At 35.1% G+C, this 16,036-nt stretch overlaps 3 protein-coding genes across 6 annotated transcripts in view; 1 reads left to right on the top strand and 2 right to left on the bottom strand.

Moving 5' to 3' along the window:
- Window positions 1-1,246: 1,246 nt before the first annotated feature.
- LOC106672107 (transcriptional adapter 1-like) lies at window positions 1,247-3,972 on the bottom strand. 2 transcript variants are annotated; one of them, XM_024225243.1, is made up of 7 exons: window positions 3,760-3,972; window positions 2,441-2,477; window positions 2,252-2,386; window positions 2,006-2,194; window positions 1,793-1,944; window positions 1,582-1,735; window positions 1,247-1,524 (listed from the first exon to the last, which is right to left on the bottom strand). In XM_024225243.1, the coding sequence occupies exons 1-7, from the start codon at window positions 3,828-3,830 to the stop codon at window positions 1,432-1,434; spliced, it is 831 nt and encodes a 276-aa protein (XP_024081011.1). In that variant the 5' UTR covers window positions 3,831-3,972; the 3' UTR covers window positions 1,247-1,431. The 2 variants fall into 2 exon arrangements, with proteins under 2 accessions (XP_024081011.1, XP_014258741.1); XM_014403255.2 differs by lacking the exon at window positions 3,760-3,972 and adding an exon at window positions 2,963-3,045.
- A 950-nt stretch (window positions 3,973-4,922) lies between these two features.
- LOC106672105 (queuosine salvage protein) lies at window positions 4,923-8,721 on the bottom strand. Of its 2 annotated transcripts, none has more exons than XM_014403253.2 (7): window positions 8,437-8,721; window positions 6,853-7,080; window positions 6,636-6,795; window positions 6,464-6,577; window positions 5,459-5,573; window positions 5,297-5,367; window positions 4,923-5,232 (listed from the first exon to the last, which is right to left on the bottom strand). In XM_014403253.2, exons 1-7 carry the CDS (start codon window positions 8,533-8,535, stop codon window positions 5,006-5,008), a joined length of 1,014 nt encoding a protein of 337 aa, XP_014258739.1. In that variant the 5' UTR covers window positions 8,536-8,721; the 3' UTR covers window positions 4,923-5,005. The 2 variants fall into 2 exon arrangements, with proteins under 2 accessions (XP_014258739.1, XP_014258740.1); XM_014403254.2 differs by lacking the exon at window positions 8,437-8,721 and adding an exon at window positions 7,687-7,771.
- A 5,553-nt stretch (window positions 8,722-14,274) lies between these two features.
- The window catches only part of LOC106672103 (katanin p60 ATPase-containing subunit A1), a 25,951-nt gene continuing 24,189 nt past the window's right edge, over window positions 14,275-16,036 (top strand). For both annotated transcript variants that reach the window (XM_014403250.2, XM_014403249.2), the window contains exon 1: window positions 14,275-14,541. In XM_014403250.2, coding sequence (XP_014258736.1) covers window positions 14,387-14,541 — 155 coding nt within the window. In that variant the 5' untranslated portion in view covers window positions 14,275-14,386. The remainder of the gene's footprint in view (window positions 14,542-16,036) is intronic.

The following is a 16,036-nucleotide window of genomic DNA, read 5'->3' as shown; positions in this document are numbered from 1 at the left end:
TTTTTTTTTNATATAGCACCTATAAATAATTGACCTATAATACAAAGACAATACAGCACCTATAAATAATTGACCTATAATACAAAGACAATGTTGCACTAACAAATAATTGAGCTATAATACAAAGACATAACACCAACTAAGAATTGACCAATAATACAAAGACAATATAACACCAACAAATTAACAGGCAGTTGTAAAAAAAAACTAACCAACAAAGATTTGTCGGCCCTTTCACCACAGTAAAAAAAATCAATCAGCTTGATTTCACTTATTGAAAGGATATCACCAGCAATTAATAATACCTATAAATAATTGACCTATAATACAAAGATAATGTTGCACTAACAAATAATTGACCTATAATACAAAGACGTTGTAACACCAACAAATAATTGACTGATAAAGACAATGGAACACTAACAAATAATTATCTTATAGTACATAGATGTAACACCAACCTAAAGACAATATAGCACCTACAAATAATTGACCTACAACACCAAGACATTGTAACACTAACAAAGAATTGGTCAATAATACAAAGACAATACAACACTAACAAATAATTATACTATAATAGATAGATGTAACACCAATGAAGGATTATTCCATAATACAAAGACAATATAGCACTCACAAATAATTGACCTATAATGCAAAGACAATGTTGCACTAACAAATAATTGATCTGTAATTCAAAGACAATATAGCACCTATAAATAATTGACCTGTAATACAAACACAATGTAACACTAACAAACAATTGACCTATAATACAAAGACAAGGTAACGTTAAACACCAACATAAAGACAACATAGCACCTACAAATAATTGACTTATAATACCAAGACATTGTAACACCAACAATGAATTGATCCATAATACAAAGACAATATAACACCAACAAATTAACTGGTGGTTGTGAAAAAACTCGCTAACCAGCAAAGATTTGTCAGCGCTTTCACCACAGTAAAAAAAAATCAATCAGCTTAATTTGACATTGAAAGACTATTACCAGCAATTAATAATAATAATAATTAATAAATTTTTCCCAACATCAACAAAGACAAGGCAATGACCAAATGAACATTTACATTAATATACAAAAAATTAAAGAAAAATCTCTATTATTGTCTCATTTTCAGTTTAAAAAAATTTGTGAACATAAGACAAACACTTTTGCCATGAATATGTAAAATACAAATCTATTTAAATACCAACTAATTAAAAGGGGGTGATAACAATTTGAAACGTGTTATTTTATTATTTACAGTTATATACATTTTTCTACATTTTCAAACAGAAAAAAAAAACTCGTCAGTCATGGAATTCATCTTTTTTTTTAAATTTGGCAACAAGTCCTCTATCATGATGCGGTAAGCACCATGGGCATCACCCAAGCAGCGCTCGTCTGATAGCATTTTGAGCTATATCTCGCAATTGGGCTGGCGCAAGCGAGCATAGATCCTTTCGACGTTCACCGTGTTGACGAAGTTGGACGAGACCAGACTGGGATAAAGCTGAAAAATATCTTTCGTTAATTTAGAGAAGATTTTGTAAATTCATCATGGGTGTACCTTAAGGGTCATGATTAAATCGTAGAGTGAGACCGGGGCGAGAACAGTCTCCTTAGACATCAACCGTAACGATACAGTTTCTCTCTCCACCTCTTCAGGCGACCTCCTCATATTTGGTACCAAGTATCCCTCGATATTCTCATCCACTAGTAAACTAAAATTAAATTCATATTAGAAAATGAAATTTTATATGTAATAAAATGTGAAATACCTTTCAAATGGATCTGAAAGTATATCATTTCCGATTTTAGAGTACCAAGGATTGATAGACGGCATGCCCAGCTTTTGTATGTAGCCATTTTTCTTCCTCTTGAAATCTTTTCTCTTCATTACAACAGCGGTTACGATGTTTTTCAAGAAATTCTTTTACAGTAGAATTGGCAATTATTTTTCAAAAAATTGTTCTGTAGTATTTCAAATTTACCTGCATGGCCATGAGTAACAATTGAGCTGCGTTGGACGAGGATCCTTCCAGGCCCATTTCCCAAGCACCGTATCGCATTCGGGCCAGCATAGCCGAGTGGTCGTACAGCAGGCCTTCACTCGCCATGCCGAGCGGCATTTCAGCGTTGACCTCTTGCTTCTCTGGTATCGCAAAATTTGTAGTTTGTCCCTGTTAAAGGAATTAATTTTTTTAACATGCCCGTTAATAATTGAATACGAAACAAACTTCAAATTTTCCAGATTGTGGTAGAACGATGTCGGTGCATTTGTGCATCATATTGAGCAAAAATTGGTTGTGCAGGTGGCGTTGTTCCGCAGTTAAAAATTTATCCACTTCTATATCAAACTCTTCCCTTGTAATCTGTAATAAACAAATTAAATAAACTACTGGATTGTTAACAAACAAAATGCTCACCTTCATCATGAACCACTGTTTCATCAGAGTCCAGTATCTAAGAAAAAGAAAAAAGTGATACATTTGTTTAAAACATTTTAAATCCTTTACTATTTAAAGCAGTTTAATTGTATCTCATGAAATTATCAATAAAGTAAACAATAATTTTCTAATACAACAAAAACACTAACCAGACTTGACTGTCCACAACTTATACAACAAAAGTGTACTATCTAATTTATTATGACCCCATGATTGATCATTTACACAAATTGACTATTACAACAAAAACACCAGCCAAACTCAACAGTCCACGACTTTTACAACAAAGTCTACCATCAAATTTGTTAAGACCCCATTATTGATCATTGCCACAAATTGACTATTACAACAAAAATACCAGCCAAACTCAACAGTCCACGACTTTTACAATAAAGTCTACCATCAAATTTGTTAAGACCCCATTGCCACAAATTAACTATTACAACAAAAACACCAGCCAAACTCAACTGTCCACAACTTTTACAACAGAAGTGTACCTACCATCAGATTTATTACTACCTCATGATTGATCATTGACACAAATTGACTATTACGACAAAAACACCAGCCAGACTCAACGGTCCACAACTTTTACAAAAGAAGTGTACCATCTGATTTATTACGACCCCATGATTGATCATTGACACAAATTGACTATTACAACAAAAACACCAGCCAAACTCAACTGTCCACAACTTTTACAACAGAAGTGTACCTACCTTCTGATTTATTATGACCCCATGATTGGTCATGACACAAATTGATTATTACAACAAAAACACTAGCCAAACTCAACGGTCCACAACTTTTACAACAGAAGCGTACCATCTGATTTATTACAACTCCATGATTGATCATTGACACAAATTGACTATTACAACAAAAACACATTATCCGTCACGATTAATGTTATTAATAAAGGTATGAAACGTTTAATTTTTACATGACTGTATTGGTATTGGACTTGGAAGCTGTTAAAACATAGACAGTGATCAATAAAGATCTTTGTATTCGTTACAGTTGACTGCTGTTATTAAGGAACAAACCGAGCCAGCTTTTCATAATGACCTACAAACATGTTTAACAGAGAGGATACAAAACTCAATGATGATTAAGGTAGACTGTACAAATAGCACTTCAGTTTTCTTTGACCGTGAATCCAGTGTCACACTAATTAAAACCAAAATTCTTTTCTAAATTAAACTTTTTCGTATTTATTACGGTTCATTGCATAAGCTAGACAAGAATTTACGTTAAATCGTGAATTAGAATAATAACAATTGGTATTTCACACTTACAGTTGTTGGTTCTCGCCCAATGAGTCGAGCAACTTCTTTTTCGCATTCAATGTGCTTATGGTCTTGACCATTTTCGTCAAATTGGTTAATTAAACTATCTATTTGGTTAAAATAAAACCTTAAATATGCAATAATTATTAAATCCTGGTGTTATCAAAAATGTGACAGGGTCCAAATAAACATCTGGTAACAGTTTTGCAACCTCCCGGAACACCTGTGGGGGATTTCAATGTGAATATCAAGAGAAGGATCGATTCTTAAATTAATTTATAATAAAATAATTAATTTTAATTACTCTTGATAAATTTGTTAAACTGAATAAAGGTTTTTTGCAAAATAAAAACTCCAACTGGATTTAAAAGTCTTTGGAAAGCTATCAGAATGCAGGCCCGGTATCTTGAATTTATGTGCTTTGTGGTAAAACAAAATAAAAAATTAAATGTATAATAATAAACTAGCTTAAAAAAAAACTACGTATCAGGTCACTATTATCTTATAGAAGAATTTTTTAAACATATTTTCTTATCTTTCATGTTTTCAATTTCATATTAGTATAGAAAGAATGCACTTTGCACCATTGCATGTAGCAATGTACAAAAAAAAGGAACGTCAGTGGTCACAACGGTTTAGGCATTGATACAGTGTTCATTGCCTTAAGGTAAAAAACCCTCGGGTTTGAATCCAGCAGCCCTGCATTCGAACCCAACATACTAAAAAATAAGTTTTTTTTTCTATAAAAAAAATACACACAGCACTCCGAGGGGTCATATAACCTCATAGTTGAAATAACCCCCTTTGTTTTCTTTTTGTAATTATTAATGTTAAAAATATTTAAACAAAAGTTAAATACATAGATAGAAAGAGAGAGTGAGAGTGAGAGTGAGAAGAGAGAGAGAGAGAGAGAGAGAGAGAGAGAGAGAGAGAGAGAGAGAGAGAAGAGAGAGAGAGAGTGAGAGAGAGAAAACAGAAAAATACAAGCAAAATTATGTAAAAGTTTGGTTAACAATTATTATAAACGATAAATAAATGTGAGTAATAAATTTAAGAGGAAAGTAAGGATAATAGACAAATGCAAAAATATTGGGTTGTTTTAAGTATGATGGAAAAAAAATCTACCATGTAAATTATCTTATTTGATACACACTTAAAAAAATATAATACACTTTAATCAATTGTATTAGTATTTATTGTTTGTGAAAATGTTCTGTGTGTACGATTTGGCACGTGCGACAATGTCCACTTAAGCTTAATAATAAATGGAGCTTGTTTTATGGAAGGGTGTCGATTCCAGTTTGTCGGCCTCCTTCCTCCGATACATCCAGAGATAGTTGTCGATCATAATGGAGTTGCAGTAGTAATAGTTGCCCTTTTCCTCCATAAGCTGTTTTAAATCGGACAGGAGCATTTCGACAATTTTTATTGAGCAGCCTCTAATCTCGACCTCTTCTTCAGAACCGTTCAAAAGCAACTCCTCTGGATTAAAAAATAAATAATTAATTAATTAAATAAAAATAAGCATTTATCTATCTAATCTTACCCTTCTCAAGCTTCTGTTGCAGTTGATCGCTGTACGACATAACACCAAAATGAACAAGAACTTGAGGAATCCTGAAATATAAATATTAATTGATAAATAAATAAATACATGGCAAAAAATATAATTTTAGTTATAAACTACAAAATTACAACAAAAATTCACCTGTAATCTGCAAACATGGTGATATAGTCGATATCGGTAAATTCGCTTATCCCTTTTCCATAATAAAGTGACCATATATCTGCGACTAATATCTGAGCTCTTTTATGAATTGAAACTGAAACATTTACACACATAAAAACAGTTTAAATAAAGCCAAAGTGTAAATAAAATTAATGAAACATTTATATACAAAATAAAGTATTTGTCGAAATTTTCCAATCATCCTTCATCACAGTGATAGTCAGGGATGATATGACTTATAATTGATAAAGCTTGTTATTTAAAGATGAAATAAGAACAAATAAATTTGGTTGTCTCTAAGTAAGGTTTTCTTTGTAATGATAGTCAAAACTAATTATTTCTTTGTTGTAAAATCAACTTCAAGTTATTATTATTTATTTACTTTTTTGTAAAAGCCTATTCAGATTATATTGTTGACCTTTGTTGGTAATATTGTCTTTGTAGGTACAGTCAATTCAAAGCTGATCGATTAGATCTTTGTTGCTATCACTGTATTTGTTGTCATATCCAGTTCAAGTTAATTTGGTTTATAGTAATATCATTCACGGCTATTGGAAAAAAAAAAAAAAAAAAAAAAGGTAAAAAGGTCTTTGTAGTAATATATAGATCAGGGATAATCAGATTTTTGTTGGTATCACTGGCTTTGACAGCACTGTCTTTGTAGTAATAGTTTATCTAATTAGAATTATGGTTTTGTTAGTGCCACTGATTTTGTTGCCATATACAATTCAGGTTAGCTTGTCTTTGTATTGTTTAATTCAAGGTTAGCAGTAATGTTTTATAAAATTCAATTCAGATTATTTTGGTTTTGGTTATAGTGGGTATAGTTACAGTCAATTTTTTTTACACTTAAATCTTTTGCATTGGCTTGATCCTATTTTTAAACATGTTTTGGTTAATTTGCAGGCAATTCTTGGGTACGTTACTATTTTAAACATAACCAAACTAGTTTAGTAATAGTTTTGATAAATTGCTCTCGCTCACCAATTTTTCCACGGTATCGAGCAGAATCATTAAAACAGGGAAAATCTCTCACGACAAGATTCAAAAGTCGTTCTGAAGACCTGTTAGCAAGCCTGACACAATTTGCAAATCCACCTGAAGATATGAATTGAATATTAAAAAAAAAAATTATGCGAAACTAAAGTTTCCATACCATCGTATTTGTGGAGAAGGACTCTTCCGACTTCCTGAAGGCATTTGAGCCTGTGGCCGGGAAGGTTAATGTCCTTCCCGCCTCGACCTTTAAAAAGCTTCCTCACTATATCAAGGGTGAAAGCCGAATAGACTTTTGGATCGTAAATCTTTATGTTTTCCTAGAAGAAAATGCGAACTGTGATAATTTCTATGATAGTATTTTAAAAGATAGTCACTTTTATTGCATTGGCGACAGCCGCACACAATGCATAGTAGCCGGTGTATGTCTTGCCCTCAAAGTCAACCGACCATTTTTCCTCATTTTTCTTTGTCCAAAAGCAGAAATTTAGCGTGTCCAGGAGGAAGACAAGGTTGATGGAATCGTCCGCATTCAATACTGGAAAAGTCTCATGCTCCTTAATACTTCCAAGACGTAATTCTTTTTCAATAAGTGCTTCAAGAAGCTGAAAAAATTATGATCATGTAATGTCACAAAATATAAACAAATAAAACACATAATCACAGAAACCTATCATTACTGTTTACACCAGGACAGGCAGATCAAAACGATCAGTACAGACCAAATTTCAATTCAAATAATAACAGACAGTTCCAATGTAGTTCGTCTTTGTAGTGGAACATAATAAATGAAAAATTTTGGTATATTTTTTTGTTGAAACCGCCATTGAATAAAAGTAAAGATGGACTAACCAGTATGGTTACAAAACCTCATGGCAGGAAATGTGTGTCAGAAAGATTCAAGGGAAGGCTAACCCACAAGTTTCTACCGTATTGCGGATCGAGCCAGAGCCTCGCGGGTTCAACCAAATTTCTGGATCACCCAAATACTGACAGGGCAGGGAAGTTTCAAGGCTTACCTGTGCTGCTTCTGACTAGTTTATGTCGGGTTTGAATGCAGGGCTGTTGGATTCAAACCCGGACCTTTACCTTACGGTGATGAGCACCGTGTCAACGCCTAAACTGTTGCGGCCACTGACCCCCCCCCCCATTCAAGAGAATTAACCAGTGTGGGGAGACATAAATTATTAATAAGAAAAATATTTCCCTACCTTCCTTGGGCTTCCCATTTTAAGGCAAGGCTGAAGGAAGCAGTTAAGTACTGTAAGATCCCCTAAATTTGCAAACCATAGAAACTAATTTAGTGGCCGTCTTCTGCCAGTACGACGTCTCCCTTTGGTACAGCAGTAGGTTATGGGTAGTAGGTGGATTATATAACAAATATAATTATATGATAATTAATAAATGAAGGTTAATCCAAACTTGGATTCAAAGATGCGCATCATTGTTGCTGGGCTGAATCTTCTTTGAATCAGGAGTGAGATACAAGTGTGGATTAAGCTTTATTTATTAATTATCATATAATGTTGTTTAATTAATAATAAAGCTTAACCCACTGGACTCAAAGTTCCATGAAATCATCCATGTTGCCGGGCTGAATCTCAACACTCTTTATTCAAAGAAGATTCAGCCCCGCAACAATGGTGCATAACTTTGATTCTAAGTATGTGAACTTAGTAACAGACTACTTATTATTGTTTTTATATGCAGTTTTTTTTGGGGTAGGGATAATCTTGTTCTCTCTGATAAAAAATGTAAAACAAAACTATATCATGATTTTTCAAGAATTGACATTAGTCAATGGCGCTCATGTTTTTTCATGAAGACAGTTTATATTTGAGCATATGTGTCGAATTTTGAAATGTTGAATATAAACATAATATGTGTAAAGCGAAAGTCGTGGACGGTCAGATTTCCGACGTTAAGTTTAGCACGGTGTTAACATTTTGTCGGGTCCTTACGTGCTCCGTGAAGGGGCGGATCTTCTCAGGATGGATCTTGACATTTTTCGACATTTTGGCGATGAAATCGCACGAATCCCTCGGGTCGAGAACGTCCATCTTTCGCTAAAGGAGTATTAAAAAGAAAATAAAGAAACGGCCGGTTCGAGGGCTTGTCGTGCCGTGTTCGAATCCGTTGTCGTCCTCCTCGGCGAAATCCTCCGCCCGAATGACTGGGTATCTCGTGTTGAATGTGAATCGAAAACTGGTCGGATTTCATTTCAAGGTTGCGAAAAGATAAGGTTCAATTACCTTGACAAACCCTTTCTTATCATTTTTTGGCGGTAGAAAAAATTGATAAAAATGATAAGGGAAAATTTATTACAATTCTTATTTACTATTCTATTGTTCCTCCTCCAACCCGAAGGCAAATATCAGACAAAGAACTTTCGTAATGTCATACGAATTATAATTATTTAACTGAAATCATTTTGTATTTCGGTTAATGAGTTCTCGGTGGTCAAAACAGGCGTACAGCAAGGTAGTATCCTTGGTCCTATCCTTTATATCATTTATACTGCTGACCTACTATACATCTTGACTCTAATCTCACCACCTACGCGGGCGACACCGAAATCCTCTAATTCCAATCCTGTCCAAGCTACCTCCAACATCCAGGAACACCTATCGAAGACTGGTGTAAGCAATGGAGGATAAGACTGAACGAAGAAAAAACGCACTCAGTGAACATTGACGCTGAAAAAGCAGTCTTGCACTCCATTGTCCATCAACAACTAAAAGCTACCAGTTTCAGTCAAGTCAAATACCTGGGAATATATCTCGATAGCAGATTGACGTGGCCCCACACAAGACTTGGACTAATGCGAATACTTCTAAGACCGTAATCGACTTTGACGACTAAGACAAAGCTAACACTGTACAAGACTTTACTAAGACCAATATGAACAAAAGGAATGTAACTGTAGGGTACTGCCAAGCAATCCAAAATCCAGCGCATCCAGCCCTTCCAATTGTCCTTAGACAAATTGTCAAAGCACCCTATGTCGTAACATCACTATCCGCAAAGACCTCAACATTCCTTCAATCAACGAACTGATCCAGTCCAGATTCCAAACCTTCCACACCAGCCTTTCGAACGACATCAACCAATACTGCTCAAGCCCTCTCAACTCATTCCCATCCTGACAACCCACCACGTCGCCTCAACCGACGGTAGCCTAGGGACCTCCTTAACACCTAATCATACACATTGAGTGCCAGCAATGCTGGCTCCTCAAAGCATGTGTTCTACCGGTGCAGTGCTGGCATAATGCTAATGCTGTGCTGTGTGGTCTATTAATCATCTGTTCATATTTGTATGATTGTACGATCATGTATAGGTAACAAATAAATAAACTATTTTTACAAAAAAGAACAACCAATTCTACTCTAACAACTACTGCTCAGCCGTATTTCTGGACGTCACGGAAGCATTTTACCGAGTGTGGCACTTCCTTTATGAGTTAAAACGGTTAACTAAGTCATCCTTCCTCTCGGATCGATGGTTTAAAGTGAGAATCGGCACCGATTTTTCACCCATCACGTTTCACCCAATCAAAGCTGGCGTTTTACAAGGAAGTATCCTAGGCCCAATCCTCTACCATCTACACTGCTGACATACCCACACCACTCACAACCTTCGTGGACGACACCGTAATTTTATCAACACTCTCCAATCCCATCCTAGCCACAGAAACTCCAATAACATCTGAACCTCATTACCGACTGGTGCAATCGGTGGCGTATCAGATTGAAAGAACAAAAAAGCTCAAACGTCATACCTGTCTACCAGTGCACGTTAACAACAAGATAATACCATGATCGAGCAAAGTCCGCTACATTGGGTTTTACGTAGCAGACTTACATGGAATCCACATACAAGATTAAAACGACGATAACTTAACAAAATATATGGACTACTCCAACACCTACTAGGACCAAAATCAACATTAGCATACAAAACAAACTGTGGAGCTCGGCCAAATCATCCAACATTCAACTTTTTCAATTTAAAGTTTTCTGCCGTATCCTCAATACTCACCTTCTACATCTCCAATCTTATCCGAACACGCTTCCTCATGGACCACATCCCAGTTTTTCAAAAATAGTCAAAAATTTCCAGATAAACTTTAATTTTGTTCTCAATTTGTGAATTATATTTTAGAACCATAGGATTGGGGAAAAATCAATTGGAACGAACAAATCATTAGGAGAATAAATAATTTCGCGAAAATATTCAGTTTTGTCGTTGTTCTGACTGCGAACACTACTAACATATATATGACCGATAGTCGATGTAGACTGCTATCTCGCATAGCTAACATATTTCTCCCAATATTGCGGGTTCATTTGAAGGAATTGTTGGTTTTCCACAATATTTTCGACCAAAACGTCGAATTTCTCTGTGAGACCTGGGGATGTGCAAGTGGGCTAGACTTTGCAAGTTCGACTGGAAGTCCTTCCTTGGAGACTTCGACTCCCAGAGACGGTATTCTTCAATTTAATGCGCCTTCTTAGAAGGATCGTCCTTTTGGACTCATATCCGTTTAGATTGCGTAGAAGTTATGTAGGGTCTTGCCCATCGTCTTCGATCACATCATGTTGTCAGCACCTTTATTCTCCTCTAGAATCCCGTTCTCTTGAACAATTTCTTCTGGTATAATGCCATCCACCTCTTAATCCGATTTTGATGAATCTGACGGATTTTGAAATTCTATCTCATCTTCTGAGCCACTAGCTTCTACACCAACGAACTCTTCTTGCACAATATATCTTGTAGTTTAGAGTATTTCCTTCGTCTAACACTAACAACACGAACGAACTGGGAAAAGTGCCAAGAACACAATAGGGGACGAGTCACAGAAAACGCAATCGATTACCTCATAGGGTGTACCGTACCCGGATAACTTTCTCGCCTTTCCACTTACGAATCTAAAGCACGACTGACCTTGACAGTGGAGATGGCATGACAGACGAGATCTAAAAGCGCATTTATAGTGGTGCGGGTGGAATTATTAGAATAAAAGTGGCACATCAAAGAAGAGCGGATGGGGTATCCCATGGTGTGTCATTCAAGGGTTAAATGACGGCGACACAAACCGTCGTGCGGTCAGCTTGTCCGAAATTCGTCTTTAAAAAGACGATGCCATGCGGACCCAAAAAGGTTAACGACTGTGGTCGTTAGTCATCCATCAACACGCGATCCTGCCCGCGGCAAACAATCGGGTTTTTGTTAAATCGTACAATCGATATTTCCACAAATGCAATGTTTACTCACCCTTTTATGACTCAAATCATGAAAATTTCTTTTGGCGGTATGATTCAAGGAAAAGGGTTCAAAAAAGCATACTTAAAACGCAAAAACTAAACAATAAAACACTCTTTCAATTGAATATCACGGCAAAAGAATTGTTACCTACAATCACCGAATTTCAAAAACAACTATACCATTAAATATTAAACAATCCATTAACTGATTTTTCAAACTTGCCAGCAATGCCAACAAAAAGAGAACGAACTCCGATTTGACTTTTGTAACAAACAGAAAACAGTACAATAAAGACTGAACAATCATCAATTGACTATTTCAACATAAGCAGTGATGCCAATAAAGACAGGATGAACTTTCAATTGAGTTTTATCACAAAGCAAATTCTACCAACAAACAACTGAATTGATGACTAATACAAAAAAAATAGTCACTATCATAGAATTACAAAGACAACGATACCAATAAAGACTGAACAATGATCAATTGACTAGTCCAACAAAAATTGTGATGCCAATAAAAACAGGTTGGACTTTCAATTGACTTGTATCACAAGGAAAATTCCACCGACAAAGACCATTTGGTTGACTATTGCAATAACAAAAAAAAGTGGTGCCAATAAAGATAGTACGAACCTTGAATTGACGTTATAACATACAAAATTCCATTAATAAAAATAACTAAATTGATGACCACTACACAAATAATAGACTCAATAAAGGCTCAATAATCCATCAATTGACTATTCGAACAAAAATAGTGCTGTCGACAAAGATAGAAGGGACTTTCAATTGACTTTCATCACAAAGAAAATTCCACCGACCAAGACCATTTAATTGACTATTGCAATAACAACAAAAAAAAATAGTGCCAACAAAGACAGCACGAACCTTGAATTGACGGTTATAACATACAAAATTCCATCAATAAAAATAACTAAATTGATGACCACTACACAAATAGTAGTATCAATAAAGGCTCAATAATAATACATCAATTGACTGTTCCAACAAAAATAGTGATGCCAATAAAGACAGGTCGGACTTGCAATTGACTTTTATCATACAGTCCAAGATGATATCCAAGATCCACCGACAAAGACGATTTAATTGAGGATTACTGCAAAAATAACGCGATGTAGGTGTAAAAATCCATAAATTGAATACTTTTAAAATGACTACGTAACCAACGATCAATAATTTTTAAATTGTTTAATTGCTTTTAAAATGCTTAAAATACTTTTTAATTGACTTTAACTATAAAGAGAATGCCATTAATAAAAACATAACTTCCCATGAATTGACTATTATTAAAAGTTAAATTCAGTAATTTCATGGTCCGCTTGACCAATTAATATATTACAATTAATTAAGGTTTTTAGTTGAGATAAAAAAGGCAATGGTACGAGCGGGATTCGAACCCACGATCTTCGGCTAGATACACCGCTGCTCTACCACTTGAGCTATCGTGACCTCGATCCACTCGGACACTAACTTCCCATCTCAACCCCACCTTTTGAATTTTCCCTCCTTTTCGCCATTTTTCATCTAGCCGAAGATCGTGGGTTCGAATCCCGCTCGTGCCAATGACTTTTTTATCTCAACTAAAAACCTTAATTAACTGTATTTATTAAAAGTCTTGCATCAGAAAATACTAGATTTTCGAGAATTGACTATTGCTAGAAAGACAACGCCAACTGTTGCCTGGTTTCCTCACTGAAGATGGATTCCCTAAACGCGTTCCAATAACTCAAAAACCCGAGAATGGAGACAGACCCAGTAAGTCTGTCTCTACTACTATATATACTTATTATACTACTACTCACTTATACTCATACCAACTTAGACTGACCAGGCGGATAGAAAAAGAACAAGCTGGAATTGAACCTCGGAAACACCAACACAATATTTCACAATATTAGTAAACGTCAATGTCAACGACGAGCTCAACTAGCTTGTAATTTAATTTTGTAACAAAGACAATGACATCAACAAAAACACAAATCCATGAATTAATTGTTACTACAATCTAACAATCTTCGAATTGACTATTACAACAAAGACATTACAAAAACCTAAGTGCTAATTATTGACTATCACTACAAAGACTAAGTTTTCAACAAAACTATTTTTGATTAATTGACTATTACAACAAAGCCAGCATCACCAAAAAAAGCTGATAGTTAAAATCAACGTCCTCAATGTAGGATTACAATGACCCAAAAGCTCCTTATTTTTTAATTGACCATTGCTGCAGAAGTCTTCATTAAGCCAAAAGTCATTTATGTAACAAAGTTCAAACTTTACTTCACTATACTTACAAGGACAGCCCTGTGAAGAAAGACTACAAAGACCCTACCAATACTTGAGATTATTACAAAGACACTAACACCAATAATGTAATAACTAATTCGTGTATTATAGTCTTACTTTATAGCGGATAATTTGAATTTATTTTTATTAGTATTGTAGAATTTGAAGGTAAAATTACTGTAGGTTGTCAGTAAATTTTGCTTTGTTGTCTTTTGTTCATATTTGCTTGATAAATAACATTTTCTTTTCTTTTTTGACATGTTTCCACCTGCACCCCGGCTGCCGTCCTCGCGTGGCGGAAAAGGAAGGTGAAAGGGGGGCGAAAGGGCGAATGGGGGACTGGCGGGGGCAGCGGCCGACGGTGGCAGAGTGCAGACCAGTCCAGATGGAACCGAGCTCGCCCCAACACCTCCGGATGGAATACGAGGTCACACTTCCTCTCCATCCTCCGCCGACTTGCCGGCATCCATTCTGCCACATGCCCTGGTGAGTCTGCACGATTTGCACAACTTAAGAAGAAAAAAGTCTGAAAACGTTAAAAGTATTGGAGACAACCAAAACTAAAAAATTTAATTAAATTTGGCAGGAGTTCCATTTGTACTGTTCTTAACTTGACCACCGTAAAAAGTTGGCAATCTGCTCCAAATGACAGCACATAGCAGCAGCAAATGTAGACAAATCCTTTCACGTTTATTTATTTTTTGGCATAGTGAATACTTGTTTAAAAACTGCGGTTTATTTCTCTTTTATCTTATGGAAAAGTAAGAGGTAAATTTTCTCCCTTTGTTGTTGTTACGTTAGCCATACATTCTTAATAAATATATATGTCACTTCGGTTTCACACATCACATATCACGTGATTGATTATACATCGTCTCACGCTGTGACTATTGTCATTTTAAACGAAAAACGACAGGATAGAGAGAGAAAAGCAGAGAAAGCAAAGAGATTCATATTTAGAAATACAGAAAAACAGCTAGATAGATAGGTAGAGATAGATAGATATGTTAAAATTTAGTTAAATGAGTTAAATGCATACATATACATAGATAGATTAAAGTTTGGTTAAATTAGTTAAATTCATACAGGGATAGATAGATAGATAAATAGATAGAGATAGATAGATAGATAGAGAGAGTGAGAGAGAGAGAGAGAGAGAGAGAGAGAGAGAGAGAGAGAGAGAGAAGAGCAAAAATGTATAAATAGGTAAAAATATATAAAGATAATGGGATAATAATATAAAGATAAACAGCTAGATAGATAGATAGATAGATAGGTATACATAGATAGATAGATAGATACATAGATAGATAGATAGATAGATAGATAGATAGAGAGAGAGAGAGAGAGAGAGGGGGGGGTAATGAAAAAGAGAGTCATTTGTAAGAACAAGATGAGAGAGAATGAGAGAGAGAAAGAGAACGAGGACATGACTGAAATATAAAAACATAAAGGGACAGATGGAGGAGGATAAAATTACCGCGAATTGGTAGACAGAGGATGCATGAAGAAGGCAAAACCAAAAAGAGATATAATAAGAAAGTAGAAGGAAAGTATGAGGGAAGGAGCACAATAAAGGCGAAATATATAAAGCTAGCGAGACAATTAAACATTTAGAAATTATAAAGCTAGATAAATAAATATGTTAAAATTTAGTTAAACTAGTTAATATATACATAGGTAAGTAGAAAGAGAGAGATAGAGAGAGGAGCCAGTATGTATGGATATATATATATATGTATTGGATATGTTTGTATATAGAGATAAATAGATAGAAATAGAGATAAACAACTAGATAGATAGGTATATATATGTGTATATATATATATATATATATATATATATATATATATAAAGAGAGAGTGAGGGAAGGAGGAGAACAAGAAGGAAATAGAAAATCGTATAGAGGCAGACAAAAAAATGTGCATAAAAAACTGACGAACTGGTATATAGAGAATGAATGGGGGAGGGAGAAACTAAA

Source organism: Cimex lectularius, unplaced genomic scaffold, assembly GCF_000648675.2.
Source record: "Cimex lectularius strain Harlan isolate CLEC.00 unplaced genomic scaffold, Clec_2.1 scaffold93, whole genome shotgun sequence".
NCBI classification, from domain to species: Eukaryota; Metazoa; Arthropoda; class Insecta; order Hemiptera; family Cimicidae; genus Cimex; species Cimex lectularius.
The sequence above is the reverse complement of the archived record's forward strand: the minus strand, read 5'-3'. Positions and strand labels throughout refer to the sequence as shown.